General features: G+C 38.6%; 1 protein-coding gene across 12 annotated transcripts in view; it reads left to right on the top strand.

Annotated features, from left to right (window-relative positions):
• RBMS3 (RNA binding motif single stranded interacting protein 3) overlaps positions 1 to 24,952 on the top strand; it is a gene marked incomplete at its 3' end in the record, with an annotated part of 743,397 nt that overhangs the window by 594,716 nt on the left and 123,729 nt on the right. For all 12 annotated transcript variants that reach the window (XM_082637571.1, XM_082637569.1, XM_082637570.1 and 9 more), the window contains one exon: positions 9,181 to 9,287. In XM_082637571.1, the coding sequence (XP_082493697.1) occupies positions 9,181 to 9,287 (107 nt within the window). The remainder of the gene's footprint in view (positions 1 to 9,180; positions 9,288 to 24,952) is intronic.

The following is a 24,952-nucleotide window of genomic DNA, read 5'->3' as shown; positions in this document are numbered from 1 at the left end:
TATGGTACATGATAATTATGCTACAATACTGAGCAGCATTTCAAAAGGATGATATGTGCTGACTCTTCATATATAATTAAACAAACAATAAAACCCACATTCTGAGTGTCCCCTTTGGAATTTAAAAAAAAAGAACCAGATAACTGGAAGATGGATTAGTAGGTATATTTTATACATTTTCCTGGAAGGAATTATAAGAAAATGGGGGGAGTTGAGAGGGCTCTTATACTTTTTGTTTTTCACCTTTGTATAATTTGAATTTACTACCAAGAATGTCCTTCTTTTGTTTATGTGTTTATTGATTTTTAATATCAAAGGGATATCTGTACTATAAGATTATTGCTGTATATTTTTTCTTCTTTGTGCCTCTTTCTAATAAAAAGTGCCATGTCACATAGAGTGTGTAGTAATCTATAAAGATTACACATAGTATGCAAAGAGGTCTGTCAGGGGCAAGTACAGCACCATGGAAATATGAGGGAGGGGAGGAGGAAGACAAGACCAGATATGGTCCATCTTGGTCAGTAAATAAGATTCTCCTTGTTTTAAAGACTCTTTATCTTAGAAACATTTTCCTTTGATGTTTTGCCTTCCAACTACACAAGCTTCCCCTCTCTGTTTTTGGACAGGTAAGTCAGCCAGTTGTAGATTAGTCAGTTGGTGCTTCTTGGAAGTACCTGTGCTTTGCACTTTCTTGGTGTCTTCACTCAGCACAGATGAAGTTTCAGTCAGAAGGAACCAACTGTACCTCCAACATGTACATTGCGTCTCATCTACATGAATCATTAACTTTCTCTCTTATGTTATTCCCCTAAACAAGGTTTGGTTTTTCTTCTAAGAATAAATTTTTCTATATGAAAAGAATTATCAGAGAATTGTTACAAGTAAGAAAAAGATGGTGCCTTGTTGTTTGTTTCCTTTTTTTTAATTTTTAAAAAAATTTTTAATTGAAGTACAGTTGATTTACAATGTTGTTAATTTCTGCTGTACAGCAAAGTGGTTCGGTTATGCATATATATATTTTTCCATATTCTTTTCCATGATGGTTTATCATAGGATATTGAATATAGTTCACTGTACTATACAGGAGGACCTTGTTGTTTACCCATTCTATATATAAAAGCTTACATCTGCTAACCCCAACCTGCCACTCCATCCCTTCTCCAACGCCCTCCCCCTTGGCAACCACCAGTCTGTTTGTTTTAATACTTGAAACAGAGAGGTGAGTTTGAGATAATTACTTAGCCATAATATGATTTATCAAAAAAAAAACCATACTATGTTTTTTCTCTATTTTTTTCTAGTCAAACAGCTGTTCTGCTTTTGTTGTCACTCTGGAGCATTTTCTTTTTCTGTCAGCCTGCTTTCCATAATAAAGAATTTTATTTGCAACTAAATATAAGCACTAATCCATTTCAGAAAGATAAAATTGGGAGTGTACATGCAAGTTACACTTTCTTTAAGTGTTATTAACTTTTTATTTGTTTCCACCATTTTACATTTCTTTGGCCTAAATGATAGGAGTACATATGTGTCTGACATTTGTAAATATTACCCATGGTAAGTCAGAAAGAGAAAAACAGGGGCTTCCCTGGTGGCGCAGTGGTTGAGAGTCTGCCTGCCGATGCAGGGGACGTGGGTTCGTGCCCCAGTCCGGGAAGATCCCACATGCCGTGGAGTGGCTAGGCCCGTGAGCCATGGCCACTGAGCCTGTGCCCCGCAACGGGAGAGGCCACAACAGTGAGAGGCCCACGTACCACACACACACAAAAAAAAGCTCAGAAAGAGAAAAACAAATACTGTATGCTAACACATATATATGGAATCTAAGGGAAAAAAAAGAAAGGTCATGAAGAACCTAAGGGCAAGACGGGAATAAAGACACAGACCTACTAGAGAATGGACTTGAGGATATGGGGAGGGGGAAGGGTAAGCTGTGACAAAGTGAGAGAGTGGCATGGACATATATACACTACCAAACGTAAGGTAGATAGCTAGTGGGAAGTAGCCGCATAGCACAGGGAGATCTGCTCAGTGCTTTGTGACCACCTAGAGGGGTGGGATAGGGAGGGTGGGAGGGAGGGAGTCACAAGAGGGAAGAGATATGGGAACATACGTATGTGTATAACTGATTCACTTTGTTATAAAGCAGCAACTAACACACCATTGTAAAGCAATTATACTCCAATAAAGATGTTTTTTTAAAAAAATAAAATAAAATAAAATGTGAAAAAAATATATATATTACCCATGTAATTTGTTTATTCTGTTAAAATAAACTTATTAGAATGGCAGTACAAATCATCTTAGCAGGTCTCATTGAATGCTTGGTTTTCACTTCTAATTCTAACCTGTGCTCAGAGGACCACAGTAATCATATCTTAGTGAATATTCAGTCTTTTTGCTCCACCCCAAAGTTATGACTCAAGCACAAGAACTGCCCAAAACTCATTTCTTTTTACCTCTGATGGGGAAGGTGGAAGGTAAGCAGTTGGAGAGAGTGTTTGATTAGAAATCCAGAATACACGGTTCTGGGTATGATGTTTCCATCAGCTACCACAATTTAGCCAGCAATTCATTGAACTTTTATCTTCCTTATTGGCAAAATAAAGAGTTTAAATTAAATACATTTTAAGATCAAACGATAGACAGGGACTATAGGCCTTCCAGGATGGCAGTTTAGTACAACTAAGAACTGTCCAAATAACTATACCTCATTTAGTATAAAAAACATAGTTAAATGGTAAACAGGCTATAGAAGTTGAAAGGAAATGGAACCAAATAACCCACTTTGCCATATGCAAAAGGCTTTCTAACTCCAAAATATAATAATCCAGTGTTGTAACCTTCAAGTAATGTTTGTCATGTCAATTGTGGTCTAGAGTTGGGACTTGCTGTTTCTACATCTAGGAAGATATGTAGCTATAGATATACATGTACATATATGCATATGAACTTTATCATTATAAAGCATATGTGGGAGAGAAAATAGCAAATCATTTGCATACAAATCAGAGGAATTCATCTGCAAACTTTCCTGGATATAACAGCAAGTATTTTATTTTATTTTATTTTTCTACTGTAAAGCACTTTTTTTTAAATTAATTTTTATTGGAGTATAGTTGATTTACAATGTTGTATTAGTTTCTGCTATACAGCAAAGTGAATCAGTTATACATATACATATATCCACTCTTTTTTAGATTCTTTTCCCATACAGGTCATTACAGAGTATTGAGTAGAGTTCCCTGTGCTATACAGTAGGTCCTTATTAGTTGTCTGTTTTATATATAGTAGTGTGTATATGTCAATCCCAATCTCTCAATTTATCCCTGTCCCCCCTTTCCCCCTTGCTAACCATAAGTTTCTTTTCTGCATCTAACTGCAAGTATTTTAAAGGTAGTATTAAAAAAATAAGGACATGGGTTCTAACATAGATTTAGAACCAGACTTATATCCATAACTTGTACATCATTATTATTTATCCCATATCAGTACAGGCTACTTCTGTCTGCATGTGAAGGAATTAGAGATACTGATCAGGCAGAAGACAGCAGGAAGCTTAAGGACCATGGAGAATTATAGTAAGGGCTGAAAGTCCAAATACATTGTTGTGTCAACTTAAAGAAAAACACACAACGTAGGAGTCATTAAAGTTTTATTCAGGGACCTTACTGAGGGCTGTGGCCTGGGAGACAGCCTCTCAGAAGCTCTGAGGGAATTATTCCCAAAAGGTAGTGGAGAAACTAACTTACATATGATTTTTGGCCTGGGAATATGTGCAGTCAACCATACACCTTGATACAAAATTACTGCTAGTCACAAAGAACAAATATCTTAAGTTAATGATTTTAGTGCTTTTCTATCAATGGGAAGAAGCAAGAATCGGGGCTCATTAAAATTCTCCCTGACCTCTACATCTAACTGTCTAAGGGGCCTGTTTGTCCAAAGCACAGAGTGCCGCATCCTGTTTTTCATCCCAAATTCCCGACAGTACCCTGTTGGTGACAGCAGTGGCTAAGGACCTAGGGCTGGGGGCTGAGCCAGGCTCTTTGTTCTTTGTTCTCAGTTCTAGTGCTGGCAGTTTTCATCTGGAATTCTAAAAGTGTTTCAACTATATTCTATCATTGTATCCATCTCATTTATTAATATTTTCATTTAGCAAACATTTGATAGAAGCCTGCTTTTAGCCAGACTTGGTATTAGTCCTTCCTGTGCTCAGGTCATAATCTGGCACTTGGCATGAGAGAACCATGCATGTGAACTGTGACGTTTCCAAGCCCTGTGGTATTGGACGTGACTTCTAAGCTAGAGGATGTTCTATGGCTATCATGCTAGAGGCAGACATCCATTCTCTGTTCCCCAAATACCGATCCATATTTCTATTATGACAGCCATTGCCATCCATTAGAGTATTCCTTTTACTTGTCTTTTTCCCTCTAGACTGACCACTTTTTCAGGTACAGAGTCCAGGGTAGTGAAACATATATGTATACTGAATAGCTTTCAGTTTCCTTTTATTAATGAATGACTGTGTTAAAAATGTTTCTAAGTTTAACATCCTTTGATTAGTATCGTTTTTGAATTCATTAGTATGAACAGCTTTTTTTTTTTTTTTTTTTTTTTTTTTGCTATACATGGGCCTCTCACTGTTGTGGCCTCTCCCGTTACGGAGCACAGGCTCCACACTCGCAGGCTCAGCGGCCATGGCTCACGGGTCCAGCCGCTCCGAGGCATGTGGGATCTTCCTGGACCGGGGCACGAACCCGCGTCCCCTGCATTGGCAGGCGGATTCTCAACCACTGCGCCACCAGGGAAGCCCTGAAGAGCTTTTTAATGTACAAGTCACCCTGAATATCACAGGGATAGTTCAATTAAAAACTAATTCATATCCATACCTGAAAAAAAAGATAGTTTCTAGATTAAAATTTTATCATATTTTATCTTAGTTCTTGAAATGTTTTTTAATTTGTTTTCATCTCATCCCTCTACTCTCACACAAAGATTTTTTTAAGCTCACCCCCAATAAACTGCTTCTGTTGTCATTAGCTTACTCTCTCTACCAGCTCCTCCCACTCTACTTTTTTTTTTTTTTTTTTTTTTCTGTACGCGGGCCTCTCACTGCTGTGGCCTCTCCCGTTGCGGAGCACAGGCTCCGGACACACAGGCTCCGCGGCCATGGCTCGCGGGCCCAGCCGCTCCGCGGCATGTCCCACTCTACTTTTTTTTTTCTGAAGTAAGATTTATAATCTATCTGAGGTGAGAAATTTTTAAATTTAATATTTAAAACATCAGACTTGTAAGTTATGATAATAAAGAGATATTTTTTTAAAAACATCACCACAAATCCAATATAAATACTAGAAGAATTTAAATAAACTGAATGCTAAAAATGAAAAATGTTCAATTTCTCTAAGGGACACCAGGAATTCTGCTATTAATACATATTAACTGAAATGTATGTCAACATCTACTTATAAGATACAATGTTAGAAACATTTTTAGTGAATCATAAAGCTGAAGTTGTGTTAAGTTTTAAATAAAAATCAATATATAGTGTTTTACATTAATTTTTCTAAGCAAAATACTTGTCTGTTCATTTGCTTAAAATAGCAAATCCTGTAAACCATTAGATTATTTCATCAGTTTATGCATCCGATGTTTTATGTTTAATGCAGAGTTTGGAAGACTAGAAATACTCCACTAAGCAAGCAAATTGTAATTACTTCTTCATAATTACCATGCAACTTTATTGCCATGCATTGTTATAATTATATTTTAAATATTCCCCATTTACATGAGAGACCATAATGTCTTCTAGCACATTACAAACGGTGGCTTATAACTGCATCTCACTTCCTCAAAGGCCTTTTCTTCATTTAGCCTCTATTTCAACTACTGTTAAAAGAGACTAAACAAAATCAATTGGCATCATAATACTGCAATAAGGAAATTGTAGACAATATAATATTTCTGTGCTACTGAAATCATCTCATTATTCAGAGGATTCATGTTTAACATCTAAGGTATATTCCTCCTTCCTTAAGGATTCAGTCATAATCACATCAGTGCTTCTCAAACTTAAGTGCGTACAGGAATCACCTTGGGATCTGGTGCAAATACAGATTTTAATTCAGTATATCTGGGAAAGGGCCCTCAACTCTGCATCTCTAACAGGCTCCCATGTGCTGATACCACTGCTGCTGGTCCTTGGGCCACACTGAATAGCAACACTGTCAAGTATTATGTATATCTATGTGCAAAATGCTGTTAACAATTTTCACACACACACACACACACTTCACCCAGAACTCTGTTATAATCACTTTCCACCTTCAAGCCAGGAAATTACTTATTACTGTTAGAAGACTTAACAGAAACTGTTACCAAAATCAGCTTCCGCTGTTCACCACTCAAAAGCCAATACTCGGGCTTCCCTGGTGGCTCAGTGGTTGAGAGTCCGCCTGCCGATGCAGGGGACACGAGTTCGTGCCCCGGTCCGGGAAGATCCCACATGCCGCGGAGCAGCTGGGCCCGTGAGCCATGGCCGCTGAGCCTGCGCGTCTGGAGCCTGTGTTCCGCAATGGGAGAGGCCACAACAGTGAGAGGCCCGCATACCAGAAAAAAAAAAAAAAAAGCCAGTACTCAAGAGACAAGTGTTGGTTGAAAAGAAAAGATTGCTTTATTCAGGAGACCAGTAACCTGGGGGGAAGGTGGACTTGTGTCCAAGAACCAACTCCCAAGTTTCTGCTCAACCATGAAAGTTTTTAAAGGAAGAATCATTTGGGGAGGGGGTCAGAGTCTTTGTTATCTTCCGCTGTGTATAGACCTTCTTCTGATTGGTTGGTGGTGAGGTAGCAGGGTGGTATCCAGGAATTTTGTGCTTGGCCTGAAGTTATCATCCTCCACCTGGGTGGGGGCCTTAGTTCCTGCAGAAGAACTCAGAGATATATTGTTCTGTATATTCCTTGAGGAGGAACCAGGACCCTGCCCCAGGGCGGCTGCACTAGTGGTTCTTGCCAAGAACAAAGGTTCTTGCTCCTCCTTTGTTTCTGCATTCTCTCCTCTCTCTGATTAGCAACTCTTTGAATCTACCCTTTGGAACTCAGGGAAGGTCAAGGAGGCTGAATGAAGCCTATTTCCTACAAAGAAGAAACGGAGGGCACGGAAAGGATTTGTACCCAGGAGGGCCCCACAGGGTCCTTCTCGGTTTCAAAACATCATTGAACCTGTGAAAAAAATCTGCCAAGTAAGCATTAGGGAATTTCACTCTGAAGTGACATGGGGTAATAAGAGACAGCTTCCAGAAGAATGTGACATTTGAGCTACATTCTGAAGGTTGATTAGTAGTTTGCCAGATGGAGGGTATGGGTCCAGGGGGCGGGGTAGGAGGGAGATGCAAAAGGAAATTTCAGGCAGGAGGAAAGGCATTTAGAGGTTAGGGGACTGTAAACCACTGGGGGAGAGGAGGAGACTGATGAAAGGTAAGATTAAGGGCACAAATTCTTATCTTCTAATTGAGGAGTTGAGATTTTATCTTACAGGTGTTTAGAAATTACATGAGGACTAGAAGATTATATAAATCTAATTAATATAATTTACTAATGTTTTCTCTTCCACTCTGAATAAAATAGTCCCTTGGGAAACTAACAATCAGAATGACATGCTTGCAATTCAAGGGTAATATTATGGATACTCCATCTTATTCTAATGACACATTTGAGCATTTGTTTCTGGGTTTGTTTTTTTTAATTCATTTAGTGAAACATTGTGGCCCTATCTTCTTTCCCATCATAATCATCTTCAAATTAAGAAAGTAACAGATGTTTCAACTTAGCAATGTCAATAAATACAAATAGGTCATTGTCAACATCCATAGCCTAACAGTTTATGAAGATCCTTGAATATCAGGGTGGCTAATATTTGAAGCCTCTAAGACACTGTAAAACACAATTTGCAAAGATATCTCAGTTAAAAGCTAAGAAAGTCTCACCCCATGACTTTTTAAATTTCCCCTAGTGTTAAAAATAATTTTTTGAAAGTTCTCTTTTCAATAATGGTGAACTTCAAGATAGGTTTAAAATCCAGAATCTCCTAGTCTATCTATATTTGATCCTTGGCAAGCTAGACTGTTGTTATCTGGTAATATTTGTTTCAAGGATGCTTCTGCACAATTTTTTATGCTAGTGAGTAAAAGAAATCTTAAGGTTAATCGTTCATTCAATCTTTTCTTTTCCTGCCAGTGCTGCTCCCCAATTCTATAGCTTCCAAGGTTTCACCAAAAAAAGACTTTTAAATGTATATATACACACATACACATATGTATAATAGGAGAGGAAAAATAATTTTCTCTCTACTCTTCTAGGTCTTGACTGAGACACCCCCTGTAATAAATGACAGATTAACAAGAGAAAAACAAACAGGAGTTTAATAACATGTATACTTCCTATATACATGGCAGGCACTCAGAAAAACTGAGCCCCTCAGTCAGCAGTCATTCATGGCAAAAGACAAGGATACAGGGAAGGGTAAAGAATTAGGACCACATGTGGGAGATCATGAATTGGGCAGCATCCCAGCCAGCAGAGAGAATGGAGCTCCCAGGAGCTGTACAAAATAAAAGACTTTTATAGGCAGAAAAGAGTGGGACAAGAAAGGCATACTAGCAAAAAGTGGATTGGTTGTGACAAGGTCCCTTTCCTTTAGGGGATGCAGGGGTCTGTCAGGCAGGTTACCTCTCTAGTGCTGACCAAGGGATTCCTGATGGACTGGTTTCAGATTCCATTTCTCAGAGAGGCTGAAACTATAAGTCTCTGTTTGGTGACATGGGGCTTAGCATAAGTGACTCCATTTAAGGCTTATTGTCTTGTTTTTAACACCAACATAATCGGAAGGGGTTGATTCTTGTCTCTTTACTTCTAAGGCAAGTTCACATTCTGCTTCAACTGATTATTTTTTCAACAATATTTGTTATATTCTTTTATGGTCTGCCAGTACTTTTTTGAAGCCCAGTTAGTTAGAACAGCCGCCAACAGAGTTGAAACTAAAAGGGGGCCAAATGTCTCTCCAGAAGCAAGAGGACTTCAAAAGATATGCATTACAAAGCACTACTGTGACTCACATAATCACTTATATTTAAAGGGGATTTGCTAATGTAAAATTGGTTTCTTATCTTCCCAGCCCCTAGTGAGCCTTTACTGTGCAAATTCGCTGATGGAGGACAAAAGAAGCGACAGAATCAAAGTAAATACACCCAGAATGGAAGGCCTTGGCCCAGGGAAGGAGAGGTGAGTCCTGACTGACCTGTGCTCAGAAATGTGGCCGCAGACATCCCTCAGGAGGGTGGCAAGACAGACACACGGGGCTGTGAGAGAACCAGGCCCTGTAGAAAACCAGATGGCAAATGAGCAGGCCTATACTGATTTAATCAGAATAAAATTAGTTCAGGAGGAGTATAGGACTTCCGAATTGACCTCAGTTCTGCACTACAGTAAGTCTTCTGTCTTTAACCAAACTTGAATCCTATAATACTCACTGAAAGACTTAGCCACAAAGAATTGATCCATAATTGTGTCATATTTATAAAATGAGGGTATGATTACTTAAGAAAATATTTTCAGTGAAAACAATAGTGAGAGTTAAATGTTTGTGTTTGAAAAAAACAAAAATTTAGATTTCTTTCATTCTACTGTTGAGATGTTCCACTTGCACATACATGTGTAGTTACGAAATGCCCATGTGCTCATAAACATGTTGATATGTGTCTTATATATGTATATATCAATATAAAATATGACATTTTCTGTTGGTCAAGGAGAAAGAAAAGCAGGCACACACAAGATTTTGCTTTTCCCAACAAGGAGAAAAGCATTTAACAGTTAATTATCCCTTTACTCTCCTAACACAAAACAGTAGAAAAGCAAGCTTATGGCTCCAGTGCCACTTGGGAATGGATTCCTGTTGGTTATTTTTGTTGTGAGAAGACAAGGAAAAGGTGTCTGGGCTTCCAAGAGGTCTTTTTATTCTTTGTGAAATAGAATGGAGTTGTTTGAATGCCTTGAATAAATGCCATTTTGTACCAAGGACATCATTTCAACAGAAGAGCTTTATTTAGTATTTCTATTCAAAGCATCTACTTCATCCATTTATCATTTAAGAGGCATCCTACTTGATGCAGCATTTTATACTTTCAACACTGAGATTACAGTTGTAATGAAAGAAAAGAGGGTGGGATTTTTTACTCAGCAAAACCTTTAGCCATTTTTCAGTTTCTAAGACTGTAGTCTGTTTTGAATATTTCCATGCAGATCTCAAAACCCCTTGTAAAGTGAATAGCTATGTTTAAGTACTGTATAATCTATAACTCATTACCTTAAGGAAAAAGAGAATCACCACTGAACACTTGAAGCTAATTAAAAAAAACCAAGAGTTTCAATATTTCAATTTTAGAAAAGTAGTCAAAACAGAAGAGGGCAGGGTGTGACCATGTGTTTTTAGTGGGCAGTTTGTGATTAGCAGGTAGCCCACTGCCCCCAGAAGACAGGTGATTTGTGATAGCACTCATTTTCACAATGGTCCCATGCCAGTCATCCATGGTCTAGAAAGACTCATTTGATCTTTCAAAATTTACTTGAGTCAAATGCCCGCTGATTAGAGATTTCTGGATCACAGACCATAACTGCAAAGCCTCAATATTTAACTAGGTAACTTAGCAATGATGACTGAAATTTCAGTTCCTATTATTATTACATTCACTGAATAGATACCAACTGCAGCAAGACACCTCACTTGAGTCTACACTTCTTAGAAACCAAACCAATAAACAAAAGAAATGTAAACTTAGAGCGGCCACCCTGCTACTGTATACAGAATCCAGGGCTCTGGGTTTAGAGCATGATAAAGCATGTACTATTGCCATGGAAGCATGTGGAGTCAAATTTAGGACCCAGGCACCTTGTAATTTAAATGTAGGTTTTAAACTATATTCTTAATCTTTGTTTTCAAAAGTTGCTTTTTAAGAGCTATAGGTTTTCTTGTTGAATATGAAAATCAAGGGACCATCATAAATTTATCTGTGACCAATAAAAACATATTCCAAGTATGCAGATACATTTCAGAGGAAAGAAATCAGAAAAAGAAATGGCATGAGCTGAAAATACGTTTATCAGATATCTTGGTTTTGAGATGAGCATGTTAACTTTTACTCTGTGATTATGTGATTATGGTCTTAGAAGTAGACACACCAAGAATATTGGATAACTTTGCCCATTATTACATATATTTTTTCTTCTATTTCCCCTTGCATAGTACTTGCTAGACTAAATAAAAGTATGTATATTAGTATGGTGTATAAGGTATGACATCATACAAATTAATCCTATGTAAGCAATATTTAATCATTTCTTATAAACCAGTCAGTTCTAGTTACTGTACTTCATTGTTTCTAAGACACACATTTTTTTTGTTGTTGTTTTTCCACATTTTGACACTGCTGAAATTGACTCTCCTCTTATAATCAATGGCAAGACAGTTTGTATTTTCTCCTGTTAAGTCACCTGGGGGTACTATCTACATTCTCTGCTTTAGGTCTTTGACCGCATAGATCTTATCAATTGAAACTCTAACCAAAGCAAGGACTGTGGGTCAGATTCTTAGAGAGAAGTTTTTGCTTCCTTCCCTCACCCAGATTGAGACATGCATCTTCCCTTGAAGTCCATTTCTGGTGGGTGGTTTTGCGTTTTATTCACCTTGTAGCCCTTTGGCATTCCAGCTTTATAAGGCGATCATTTGGGCTGCTTGTTTTTGCTTATTTGTTTTGTTATATAAAATAATGGTAAACCTTTCAATCATCGTTGCCTTAGATAAAATAAAAAATGATAATTTAGATTCTGCTGCTTCACAACCTGAGATCATAGCCCAGAATGAGGCTAATGTTTACTTGTCCTCTCTCTTGAGTCAGGTGAAAAATGATAGTGTGAAAAAGATTTCTGAGGTAATGCTTCAGATACAAAACCAGTGGCTTGTAAGCAACTTTGAAGTACCTTAAACATGAAAATTGATAGGCTAATTAAAATTTTAATTTATTATGTAAAGCTGTTTTATTCTGGGTGGCATTTTGATAACAGTTCTTCTAACATAGTTTGGTGAAATGCTATTACTGAACACATTATACACATAAATTAGTGTAAATTAGCCAGGTTTTGAAATATAAGTATATGCTGGCAGACATTTTTGCATAAGTGAAGAATACTGGAATATTTTAAAGTTATTAACTACTCTCTCAAGTGACACCAAAAGCTATGAGCAGAAGGGCCAGGGATTGGGGCTGTGAGCCCTCTCTTTCCAAGGACTATATAACAGTCTTATCATTTCGTTTCTTAATGCAACCTTCCTCAAATTCTTTGGCTTTTGTTTCCCTTTATACTCTTAAAAATTATTAGTTATTAGTTCATTAAAAAAATAAACCCATCACCTGTTAACAAAAATCATACTTTTTTATGGAAAGTACTGTATTTTTCAAAGCAAAGACTTTTTTTTTTTTGAAGAAAGGCACTGTTTTACATTTTTGCCCATCACTTAAATGTCTGGCTGAGTAGAAGATGACTAGACTTGCATTCAGGCAGACCTCGTTTTACTGCACTTCCCTTTTCTGCACTTGACAGATATTGTGTCTTTTACAAATTGACGTTTGTGGCAACCCTGCATTGAGCAAGTCTATTGGTGCCATTTTTCTAGCAGCATTTCCTTACTTCCTGTCTTTGTGTCACATTTTCATAATTCTCGCACTATTTCAAAATTTTTCATTATTATTATATTTGTTATAGTGATCTGTCATCAGTGATCTTTGATGTGATTATTGTGATTGTTTTGGGGCATCATGAACCATGTCCATATAGGATGGTGTGTGTGTTCTGACTGCTCCACTCACTGGCCATTCCCCCATCTCTCTCCCTCTTCTCGGGCCTCCCTGTTTTCTGAGGCAATGCTGAAATTAGGCTAATTAATGGTCTCTAAGTGTTCAAGTGAAAGGAAGAGTCCCACATACCTCACTTTAAATCAAAAGCTAGAAATAATTAAGCTTAGTGAGGAAGGTATGTCGAAAGCCCAGATAGGCTGAAAGTTGGCCAAGTAGTCACTACAAAGGAAAAGTTCTTGAAGGAAATTAAAAGCACGACTCCAGTGAACACATGAATGATAAAAAAGCAGAATAGCCTTATTGCTGACACAGAGACAGTTTTAGTTGTCTGGATAGAAGACCATACCAGCCACAACATTCCCTTAGGCCAAAGCCTGATCCATAGCCAGGCCCTAACTCTCTTCAATTCTAGGAACGGTGAAAGAGGTGAGGAAGCTGCAGAAGAAGAGTCTGAAGCTAGCAGAGGTTTAAGGAGGTTTAAGGAAAGACTCCATCTCCGTAACATCAAAGTGCAAAGTGAAGCAGCAAGTGCTGATGTAGAAGTTGCAGCAAGTTCTCCAGAAGATCTAGATAAGATAATAAAAGTGGCTACACTAAATAACAGATTTTCATTGTAGGTGAAACAGCCTCTTTCGGGAGGAATATGCTATCTAGGACTTTCCTAGCTGGAGGGGAGAAGTCAGTGCCCAGCTTCAAATTTTCAAAGGACACGCTGACTTTTGTTAGGGGCTAATGCAGCTGGTGACATGAAGTTGAAGCCAAAGTATCCAAGACTGGATACTATAGACATGATGGAAACATATAGACAGACTCCCTACCCCCTTGGAACCTAAAGTGGCAAAGTAGGAGATTAAAACTAGAATTGAATACAATTTAGGTTGTAGAAATAAAATCACTGACTGTAACTGACTTCATACCTACACAACAGTTAAAGAAAGCCAAGGCCAAAATAACAGCAAAAATAACAACAAAACCAGCAGCCGCAGGAATATCAGCTCACATTTGTTATGTTACTAACCATTAAATGTTCATTTGATTGATTGGTGGTTTGTTTTTCAGGGTAGGTAGCTGATTTGTCTACATTTAACCACCCCCCCCAATTCTCCTGAAAGTTGGAAAGCTCTGCTTTGTCACCCATCCCGTAGAGGCATCCATGCTCATGGGTGCTGAGTGGCTCTGAGAGAATAAAGTTAAGAGAAGTAGCTTGAGCTTTGAGTTGTTATTTAATAAATCTTGAGTCCTCTAATGTGCCCAATTGAGAATAATAATTCTTTCTGAACTTTAAGGAATCATGTGTGTCAACGTCAGTGATATGCTCAAAATTGTTTGCTTTTGATTGTAATTTACCAGGCACTCTACTTGAGTGGCTAACAGGGTCAAACACTGGAGTTTAAGTCACAATCCACAGCTTTCAAGCTGAATGACAAACTTTGACCCACGTTTTGTTAATGTTTTTATAAGATCATATCCACAATCGTTATTTGCATTCCAAGCATTATTTGGCACTGAACATTACGTGATTTTCAAATTTCTAGCCAATTTTTCCTTGAAGGTCATGTAATCAAAAAAGCCAAGAGCTGGCAAGGAGAGGGGGACTTGGATGGAGAAGATGAAAGAAAAAGAAAAAAAGTAAAAGAAAAACATGAACTCTTGTAGATATCAAGGAAAAGATTGAGCTACTGATGAATTACGTGGTTGGTGTTTTTAAAGGGAAAGAAGATGAATTATTAACCTACCTATTCTGGCAAATCATGACGTTTACAAAAGTGCTTATACAACCTCCCGTGGCTATGAAAAGTACTCCTCATGGTCAAGTACTTTCCAGTATCTTTCAAAACTATTATCTTTGACAGAAGAGCATTCTGATGCCACGACTGGTGACTTTCTGGATTTAACAAAGAATTAGCAAATGAATTTTCTTACATATTCTACGGTTTAAGCTTCTGAATCCTAGTCTGTTTCAAAGGTGAGGTTACCAAATTCTTCTGTGTAAGGAATTTTTAGAATCCTTATAAATAGTGCTATTAATTTATAAAATTTCCTATTGCTTAATGAAAGCCTCAGACTCACGAAATAATCAGTTTGAAAAAAGGTACAGTTGATCTTCATTATTTGTGGGAACCAGATTTGTAAATTTATCCCACTTGCTAAAATTTATTTGATACCCAGGATCAATACTCAACGGTGTTTTTATGGTCATTTGAAGATGTGCAGAGCAGCAAAAAGTTTGAGTCACCAAACACATATCCCCCAGATGAGGTTGAGCACATGATGCTTTGCCTTCTTGTTTCAGTTCTTATACTATCAACTAATGTCCTTTCTTTGGTTTATTTAGGGTTACAGGTTTTGTTTGTTCGTGCTTTTCACTGTTTAAAATGGCCCTCAAGTGTAGTGCTAAAGTGTTGTCTAGTGTTTCTATGTGAAAGAAATCTATAATGTGCCTTATGGAAAAAATATGGAAAAGTAAAGATAAGCTTTGTTCAGGCATGACTTAGAGCACTGTTGGTTTTGAGTTCAATGTTAATGAATCAATAATATATATTAAATATGGTGTCTTTAGAGAAAAATAGATATAAAACAAGGTTATCTATTGATCAGTTGGTGAAAATGTTGTGACCAGACAGGAACCTAACCATATACTTCCTCTAAGAGCAGTGACTCAGTATTCCCTAATTCAGTGTTCATGGTGACTTAATAGAATAGAATTACTTCAAATAACAAGATTCAATTCTATCTTGTTTTATGATCACTGCCATTGAATGGGATCCAGTCTCTTGGTTAAGTTTATGTCTCTCCCACTGATGTAAAAAATAATGTGCATGGGTATCAAAAGTAACTGTTACCAGCATATGAGCCAACTGTCTTAATTTGAAGAGCTGTGTTACAGTGTATTGTCAGTCTTTATGGATTTAAAGACATTAGTTCTTACTCTACTCAACCAATATGTGTAAAACTTTCTAAGGAATTTGGAAAAAGCTCTGATCCTGTTTTCATTAATTTAATGAGTCCATGAGTGACTAGTAGACCCGGAATTATTTCATAAAATCCTTAAACATTTGACCCAATGTAAAGATTCACGTATCTTCCTTAGCAAGAAAAAGTCATTAGCCTAATACATTGAATTATTTCTACTACATTTATATCATTCTTATTTACACACCTCTTTGAATCTGAGAAGAAGCCATTTTGGCTCTTTAGGAACCAAACTGGGTCACATTGATAGGGACATTATTGATGCTGAAGGGCATGTAGATGTCTGTGGAAGTAACAGCAAACATGCTCCATAAAATCTGGAGAGAAGAGGCTATCACTCCAGTCACAGTTCATAGGGAACCCTAGCAACAGAATATTTTGTTGAGTTTCTTGAAACTATTTGGCTGTTAGTAGTTGTTACCAATGTTACTGTAAAGCACATGCTTTGAGACATTCTTAGCAGTGAGGAAAACAAGGCACAACTCAAACACTTGGCCCTCTGTCCTTCAGTTGGATCTTTTCTGACTAGTGCATCCTGCTTCCAAACTATTTGATCAGTCACCAGTCAATGTCCTTCGTATTAAGTATGAGAAGAACCTGACAACAGGCCCAGGAATTCATCATTTCTGTTAGCTTGGGAGCCATATTGACTACAATTTTATTTTACAATACTGAACATGAGAAAATTTGTTTCATAGATACAGAATTGACGTCCTTCCCCAATGAGCCATTAGAAGTAATACTTTGGGACTTCCCTGGTGGCGCAGTGGTTGGGAGTCCACCTGCCGATGCAGGGGACACGGGTTCGTGCCCCAGTCCGGGAAGATCCCACATGCCGTGGAGCGGCTGGGCCCGTGAGCCATGGCCGCTGAGCCTGCGCGTCCGGAGCCTGTGCTCCGCAACGGGAGAGGCCACAACAGTGAGAGGCCCGCGTACCGCAACAAAAAAAAAAAAAAAAGAAGAAGTAATACTTTGAGGAGAAACTGAAGCACAGTTTCCTATGAAATAATATAGCTAAAGAATTTTCTGAAAATCTTAGTAATAGTTGCATGTAGATTGAGGTTATCTTCAACCATATTCCATGGAAGTAGAAACATCATCTGTATAGTTTGCTACTGTTTCCATTGGATATATCATAGTGCTTGGCAGTTAGTTGTCCAATTCTTTTCTTTAATGAGACCTTGGGAAAAAAGTTAAGATTTATCTAGCAACATGGCCAGGTTCTTCAAATAGTCCTTTTAACTTTGAACTGAAGGAGAATCTTTACATACATGATCTTGAAAAGAGCAATTGGCTGTTATGATACATGACAGCACTTGCAGTTAAGTGTGTTAGCCAGCCCACCAGATGTAGCATTTTCATTTCATGTGCTTTGCCTGCAATTTCGAAAGCAGACTCAAGGTGAATGACCCTTCTAATCTCAAAAGAAATCTTCCCATTGGCAAAAGAACTTGAATTCTTAGTAACTCAGCATGAACGCTTTCTTAGTTAAGTGTTCTTTTTTTTTTTTTTTTTTTTTTTTTTGCGGTACGCGGGCCTCTCACTGTTGTGGCCTCTCCTGTTGTGGAGTGCAGGCTCAGCGGCCATGGCTCACGGGCCCAGTCGCTCCACGGCATGTGGGATCCTCCCGGACCGGGGCACAAACCCGTGTCCCCTGCATCAGCAGGCGGACTCTCAACCACTGCGCCACCAGGGAAGCCCAAGTGTTCTTATTTTAAAGCTGCTGGGTCTAATATTTACTACCCTATGATCACTAAAGGTAAATCTTGTAAATTCCTGTAATAGTGTAAGTTTGGATAAAATGTGATTGATGACAAGCTCTAGTCCTCTGTCTCCTCTCCATTCCCAAGGAGGAGAATGGGAAAACTTACTTATATTCTTGGGGAGGGGATAGTGCTGGGAGAATTAGGAGGGGCTGAAGGCTGGGAAGATTACATCAAGCAATTACAAGGAGAAAGGCTGCTGGTTGATCTCCATGTCTCCTCTATGCCCTTGACCCAGTCTCCATGGATCAGGGCAGCTAAGTGGGGCGTCAACAACCTGGGGGATTTCTGGAGTTGTTGGCACTGTCTTGGCAACCCACCTGTCACAAGATGCAGAATCATCCCCATCAATATTTAAGCTGCAGCTTATGACCTCAAGGTAACATCAAACTATAGCTGGGACCTGGCAGACTATGGATCAATTAGCTAGATACCTGGGACTTTCAGCTGTCTAGCTGCACAGGCTCGCCCTGGATGCAACCTCAGCATCTGATATCTTTTACCCTATTTACCCATGTTATGGTGGAGATTAATAGTATATACACTACATCATTGACTCTAAGACACAATCAATTAAAGATAAAGTATTATATTAAATACCACTAAAAAAGAGGAGAAACTTGCCAGACTCTCAAATGCTATCAAGTATACTGTGAGCCCCAATTTCATGGATATTAAAAAGTGAAACAAAACTATGTCTTGGATTGCTGTATGCCTGGAACTAACACAACATTGTTAATCAGCTATACTCCAATATAAAATAAAAAACAAAAAACAAAACTATGTCTTGGAATCTACAAAGATCAGTCATTTAGACAGAGATAAAAACAGAAGTACCTACATTAAATATGGCAATGTTCTCTTATCTCTTTTATGATTATCAATCAAGGCTTCATTTAACTTTGGTTTTAATGACGAACTCAGACTAACACTTTTTTTTCCCCAAGACTTTGAGACCTTTAGCTTCATGGTATAATGCTATGATACCTTTTCTTCTGCTTCCTTCTTTTTTTTTTTAAATTTTATTTATTTATTTATTTTTATTTTTGGCTGCGTTGGGTCTTCATTGCTGCACGTGGGCTCTCTCTACTCGCAGAGAACAGGGTCTACTCTTGGCTGTGGTGCCTGGGCTTCTCATTGCGGTGGCTTCTGTTGAGGAGCACAGGCTCTAGGCTCACAGGCTTCAGTGGTTGTGGCTTGCAGGCTCTAGAGCACAGGCTCAGTAGTTGTGGCTCACGGGCTTAGTTGCTCCGTGACATGTGGGATCTTCCCGGACCAGGGTTCGAACCCATGTCCCTTGCATTGGCAGGCGGATCTTTAACCACTGCGCCACCAGGGAAGCCCTGCTTCCTTTTTAACAATGCTTTTTTGTGTGTGCCACCATAGACTTTCTCAGCCTTCCAGTCTTAATTCGGTCTGCATCTTTTTATCTTGTCCTTCTCTATGGTAAGATAAGGGAGAGCATCTCTGTCTGACAAGAATGCTATAGCGAAAGCCAAAAAGGGAGAAATATAGAGATGACAGAGTTCATAAACAATAGCATAACTCTCCTTGATGTTCTTTCCCCAAACACAAGGAGGGAAATTATCTCTATTCTCTGCCTGTTTTTACTATTTCTTTTTAAAGTGATAAATCCCCTGCATTTCATTTGCTTGATCCCTGACAAACTCCTGGAGATTTCAAGACGACTTTTAATGATCTCCTCTTCTCTGCACTTGGGGTCAGATGCCTGGGTAAGGAGGGGCCTCGAGTTCCTCCTGGGCTCCCACTCATGATATGGTTCATGTGCACGGGCTGCCCTGTTACATCGGGAAGGTCTCCCAATGACCCCCAAAATCATTTTGCTTCCCCCCATCTCTACTAATCAATCAAGGTCTGAGACATTGTCTTTAGACATTTGAGTGAGTTCACTTGAAATTTTTTAAGGAAATTTTGCTAATAAGGAAAATCTAAAACACTCCAATTCCATTTTCAAATACAAATTTGGGAATTCCCTGACAGTCCAGCGGTTGGGGCTCCACATTTCCACTGCACAAAATTTCCATTCCACACAGTGGAAATACATTCATTTACTAATTCATTGAACAAACATTTACTGAGTCTGTTACATTCCAAGCACTGGTTCGGGAAGAAGAGATACCAAGATGGAAACAGTCAGGAGCCTGGTTAAGAGAGGCATACGCATGGCAAACTGTGGTCATGTTAGCTCCCATCCTGCATCATGGGGGCAGAACTAAGGCAGAGGTTAATGCTTCATGGAGAGAGAAATGGCTTTTAGAGGCTATGACATTTAGCCTGAGGCTGGGAGAAGAGCGTTGCAATATTCTCTCAGGCAATGATACAGAAAATTTCCAGCCAAAATCTATAGCAGGAAGGGCCCAGAGGTTAACACTATAGGGCAGGGTGAGTGTATGTCTGAGTTTGGTGAAGGGTGGGGTCTGGGATTGCACAGGAAAGTTGTGGAGGTCAGGAGGTACATACACATTTGATCATGAAGGGCTCTGTAAGCCATGTTTTATCTCAAAGGTGATAAGATGCCACCAATGTGTTCAGATCTGCCTGTCATAAGAACACATTTCACAGCATGATGGTATGGTTGGTGGATGTAAAAGAAGGTGCAAGCAAAGGCTGGAGAGGATATATTTACCAAAGGATAGTAGTAAACACCCAAACAAGAAGTGATAACCTAAAAAAAGATACTGATGATACATGAACTTACTAATTTAACTTGGCAATAAGTATCTGGAACTCAGTATGGATACTTGAGTTTGAGACCAAGATTTGGGCATCACTTGGACATAAACAATAGTTGGGATCAGAAAGTGAATGTCATCGTTGTGTAGAAGGAGAGAGAAGGAGGGAAACCCTGGTCCTGAGCACTGGCACCTCAAAGGCAGATTGAGCAAGAAAAAGCCCTCTGAGAGGTCAGAAGAAAACTAGGGGAGAGCCTCACAGAAGCAGAGGGAAAGGAGTTTTGAAAGAAGAAGGGAAAAAAAAAATCCCTGGTCAAATGATGCAAACTAATCAAATACGATTTGGAATAACAGTGATTTGGGGGTTCAGAAATTATGAAAGTCAGGGAGTGTACTGTAAGCCAGTTCACAGGTCAGTTGGCATCTTTTGGGACAGTGAGCTAGGATTTCTGTCTTATCTTAGGACCATGCAGTATTGGCTCCCTTTTGTAGGCTTTGGACATTTCCTTGTCTCCCGTCTCATTTGTCCCTCATCCTCTCTTTAGAGGAGGGACTGGCTGCACAAAGCCCAAGGAGCATCCCTCCAGCAGGTGAGAGCAGAGACCTACCTTACATGGTTGACTGCCTCTCCCAGGAGACACAGACCACTCAGTGGTCACGTATCCATGCCAGAGCCATTCCCGGTAAAACCCTACCACTTGCCTCTTCTGAAGGCCAGGAGTTCAGGCTCTCATATCCTCTTCAGCAAGCACACTCTCTTAACAGGAAAGAGGTTAAAAGCCCTTTCTTTGGCCAAAAGCTTGACGGGGTATTGATCATTTTGTGGTTTTCTGGTGATTTTTATTGATTCCTCTGAATGTCTTGGATATCCACACTTCAGGGATCACATATGAAACCTTCAGTTTCTCAGCCAGTTTGGCCTTTGGATTTATAAGTTGTTACTAGTTTCCACTACTAGAAACCCTGAATCATTAACCCTGGATTTTCAGTCTTCATTCTTGACCCCCTGCTCGTTCTCACCTTGACCCTTCTGGCTGTAACTATCCTTCCCAGCTTTCTGTATTCTACTGACCCAGCAAACCCAAATGTCTCCTGACATTTTCAAGCTTACTTCTGAATCAGGCCTCTGATCTGTATGACTTTTACAAATAGTATGCCTTTTTCTACCCTCCTGAATTTATAATTTTAAAACAAATAATAGAAGATATAGTATGTTTCTTTGGTTTTTCCTCCATTATAAAATATTTCTCATCATATACAACTTAAAAGAGCCAGAAAAAAATATGAAAGAAAAAAAAGCCATTTATAGTTACTACTTATCCCAATATTGAACATTGTTGACAGTAATTTTTCCTCAGTAGTTGAAGATTTTTTTAATTTTTAAAATTTTTATTTGTTCACACATATTGTACACGTAATTTTGTATCATGATTTCTTCACTAAAAGGCGTGTTTTCTAAAGAGAAAGGCTGGTAAATAAATATAAACAAAGTTAAATGAGGTTTCATGACAATAGCAGTACCTAAACATTTATAACGCATTATACTTTTAAGCCCTTTTCACATATCATTTTTTAAGTCATCTTATTTCATTTATTGAATTTTTAACCATAACCAGCTAACAGTTATAAAGATTGTTTAATTAGTTGCAAGAATTAAACTCTTTAAAAATAATATCCAGAAAACCAAGTTATCCTTTTCTTCATTGGCTTCCTGAACTCATCTTGTGCTAATTCAGTACACAATATTTTCTAAAATATACAATATTTGCTCCCTATTTATTAAAGTGTTGCCTGAAATCTGATCTTAGAAGATGGGAAAGTTTTGTAATTATTCGTTTGTAACTCATCCAATCATGATGTATTGTGTGTCAGGGCAGAATTTAGAAAAAGGAGAAACATTAAGCTACAACATCAGTGTTTCAGTTTTCCAGGAATTACAGTGTGTATTTGTCCATGTAATCAAATGTTTTGATTCCCATTCACATTACACTGTAAAAACAGTTTCAAAAATGACAGAAACCATTCTATCAGCTATCTTTTCAGTGGCTTTATTAGAGTCAATGACACTCTGCTCCTCAGATAAGACCAAGCATTCCAGTCCAGAAGGTCTTCTTGAAGTGGTAACGCCTTCTCTAGCGAGTACATTTTAAGCAGTATTTCCATAATTATTACTTCTTCATTTAAAGTTATGGTTATCAAATATCTAGCCCCTAAGTCAAAATGATGTGTCTCAATGGAATCCCCTATGTTTATTGGAAATAATTTTGGGTCCCTATGTCGACTGAAAAAAAAATGCACAACCTAAAAGTTGAGAATTACGTTTTATTTGTTGGACAAAACTGAGAACTTAAGCCTGGGACACAGCATCTCAGATCACTCTGAGAGACTGCTTCCAAAGAGGTAAGGGAGGAACCAGGAGATACAGGAGTTTTTGCAACAAAAACCAGGTAGTCGGAACATCAAAAGATTACTCTTAATTAAGGAAAACCAGACATCTCAAGTTAAGGATGCATCTTCCTATATATGGGAAGATGCAAAAGTCAGGGCTCATTGAAATCATTGCTTTGATATGCACCTCAGCTATCTGAGGCCAGTATCCCGTGCTTTCTCATCCTGAGTCTCTTCAGGGTGCACTGTGGGGTGGGCGGTGGCTGCAGTGTCTGATGATTTGACGGTGGGCATCCTGTTTCTATCCTGAGTTCCCTCAGGGCTCACCAGAGTGGCTGTAGTGTGATGGCTTGATGGCTGCAAATCTTTGTTTACTGATATGGCAGGCAACATTTTTTCATTGACACCTAATTACTCCAATAAACCATATTTTAAAGTTTTTGTTTAGCTCTTATAGATTCTATCTGAAAGGACTAGAAATACCCCATTATGGCTGAAATATTAAGCCAAAACTCAGCTGCTGCTGGAAAATGACAAAAATGTCCCCTCTTTGTTTTAAATAAATCATAAATGCCTTTAATCCACAAATAATGTGAATTTAAAAAATGGAAAATATTTGTGAATTTAATAAACCCCTTTCAAAAGAGAGTGACGGGATTAAACATCACTTCTCTATTTATGTGGTGTGACATTTTCGTTTTGTTCCAAGTTACTTTACTTTTTGTGTGACTCTGAAGTTTGTAAACATGCCATAAAATTTGTTAATTACATAATGACGATTTCATGGTTCTAGCTCAGTATAAAGGTGGCTAGACAGAGCCGCAAAATCGATTTTCTTTTTTACCTTGTGGAAAGAAACAAAAGGAAATGGAATGCAAAATCTGCATTAAGACCATATTAGAATTATAACTCAACAATCTGTTACACATGAAATGAAAACCAGGTGCATCCCAGTGTTAGTTATTGTGCTGTGATATTCAGCCAGCGGTTTAAGTTCAAACACCCCTTTGTTTAACCCATACCTTGCTTTGTAAACCACAGTGTTCCAAATGCAGATCTCTGGTTGTCTTCTCTTGCCAGAGGTCCTCAGAGGCACGACTGGCCCCAGGCCAAATCATGAAGTAGATGAAACTTGGCTTCATCCTCTCCTTAGTTTCTCTCCACCCACCTGTCCCCCAGTGCCTACCCTACTCACCCATCACTCTGGTTCTTCCCTCTGTTTTCCAGGGGGCTCATGCTATTTCTTGTTGCCAAAGCCCTCTTTGACTATATCATATTCCTGCTTGAAAAATGATCAGTGGTTCCCCAAGAGGAGCCAAGCAATCAAGACCTTCCTCCTTTCCTTCCAAATCTTATTGTCAACTGCTCCCTCCAATGTTCTACTGCAAGTGGATCGTCCGCCTTGCCCTTTTTATTCACACGCCTTTTCCATGCGATTATTCCTTCTGCCTAAGCTGGCCTCCGCCTCTCATCTCCATCTATGGAAATCTCTCACCTGTACCTCCTCCAAGTGCCTTCCCTGACCACCCTGGCCTCTCCCCTACACCTCATGCATACCCTCATGGGGCACTTACCACGTGTTGCTTTGTGTTATAATGTTTATGTATGTGTCTTGTCTCCAGGCACTGTGGTGGGCATTGCACAAAAGTAATATCTTTTAAATTTCACAACAATCATCTGAGGTAGGTATTACTATACCACTTGACAGTTAAGGAAAATGAGGCTCAAATAGATTAAATAACTTGCCTGAGGTCACAGTGCTAGAGAACAACAGAGCTAAGACTTGGACCCAGGTCCAAAACATATATTCTTTCCACTAAACCATATCATCGTCTATTTAGTTCTTTCCATTTTCTGAAAGATGAGTGGAGGTTTAAGATGGAGGAAGAGGCCAACTTAGGCTTTCTGATTATCAAATACTATTCAAGAAAGAGAATTTTTGTGATGATTACCGTATTCCTGGCTAGACCTGATTGGTTAACTATAATCCATGAGGAATTCAAGTCGAATGTGAAAGAAAAAAAAATATTTACCTGACATTGCCAGAACAAATACACATGGCATAAAAAGAGAATATTGAAGACCTATAATTCAAGAAAGGCATTGGTCTCTGAGCACTATTGGCAAATATGTTCAAGGAAAACAGTTAAATGTGGCTTCCTACAAGTCCCCTGGGATTTAAACAATTTGGGGGTGAACAGGGGTCTGAAGATACAATG

Source organism: Mesoplodon mirus (assembly GCF_964341445.2).
Source record: "Mesoplodon mirus genome assembly, chromosome: 12".
NCBI lineage: Eukaryota > Metazoa > Chordata > Mammalia > Artiodactyla > Ziphiidae > Mesoplodon > Mesoplodon mirus.
Note: the sequence above shows the minus strand (reverse complement) of the source record. Positions and strands in the feature narration are given on the sequence as shown.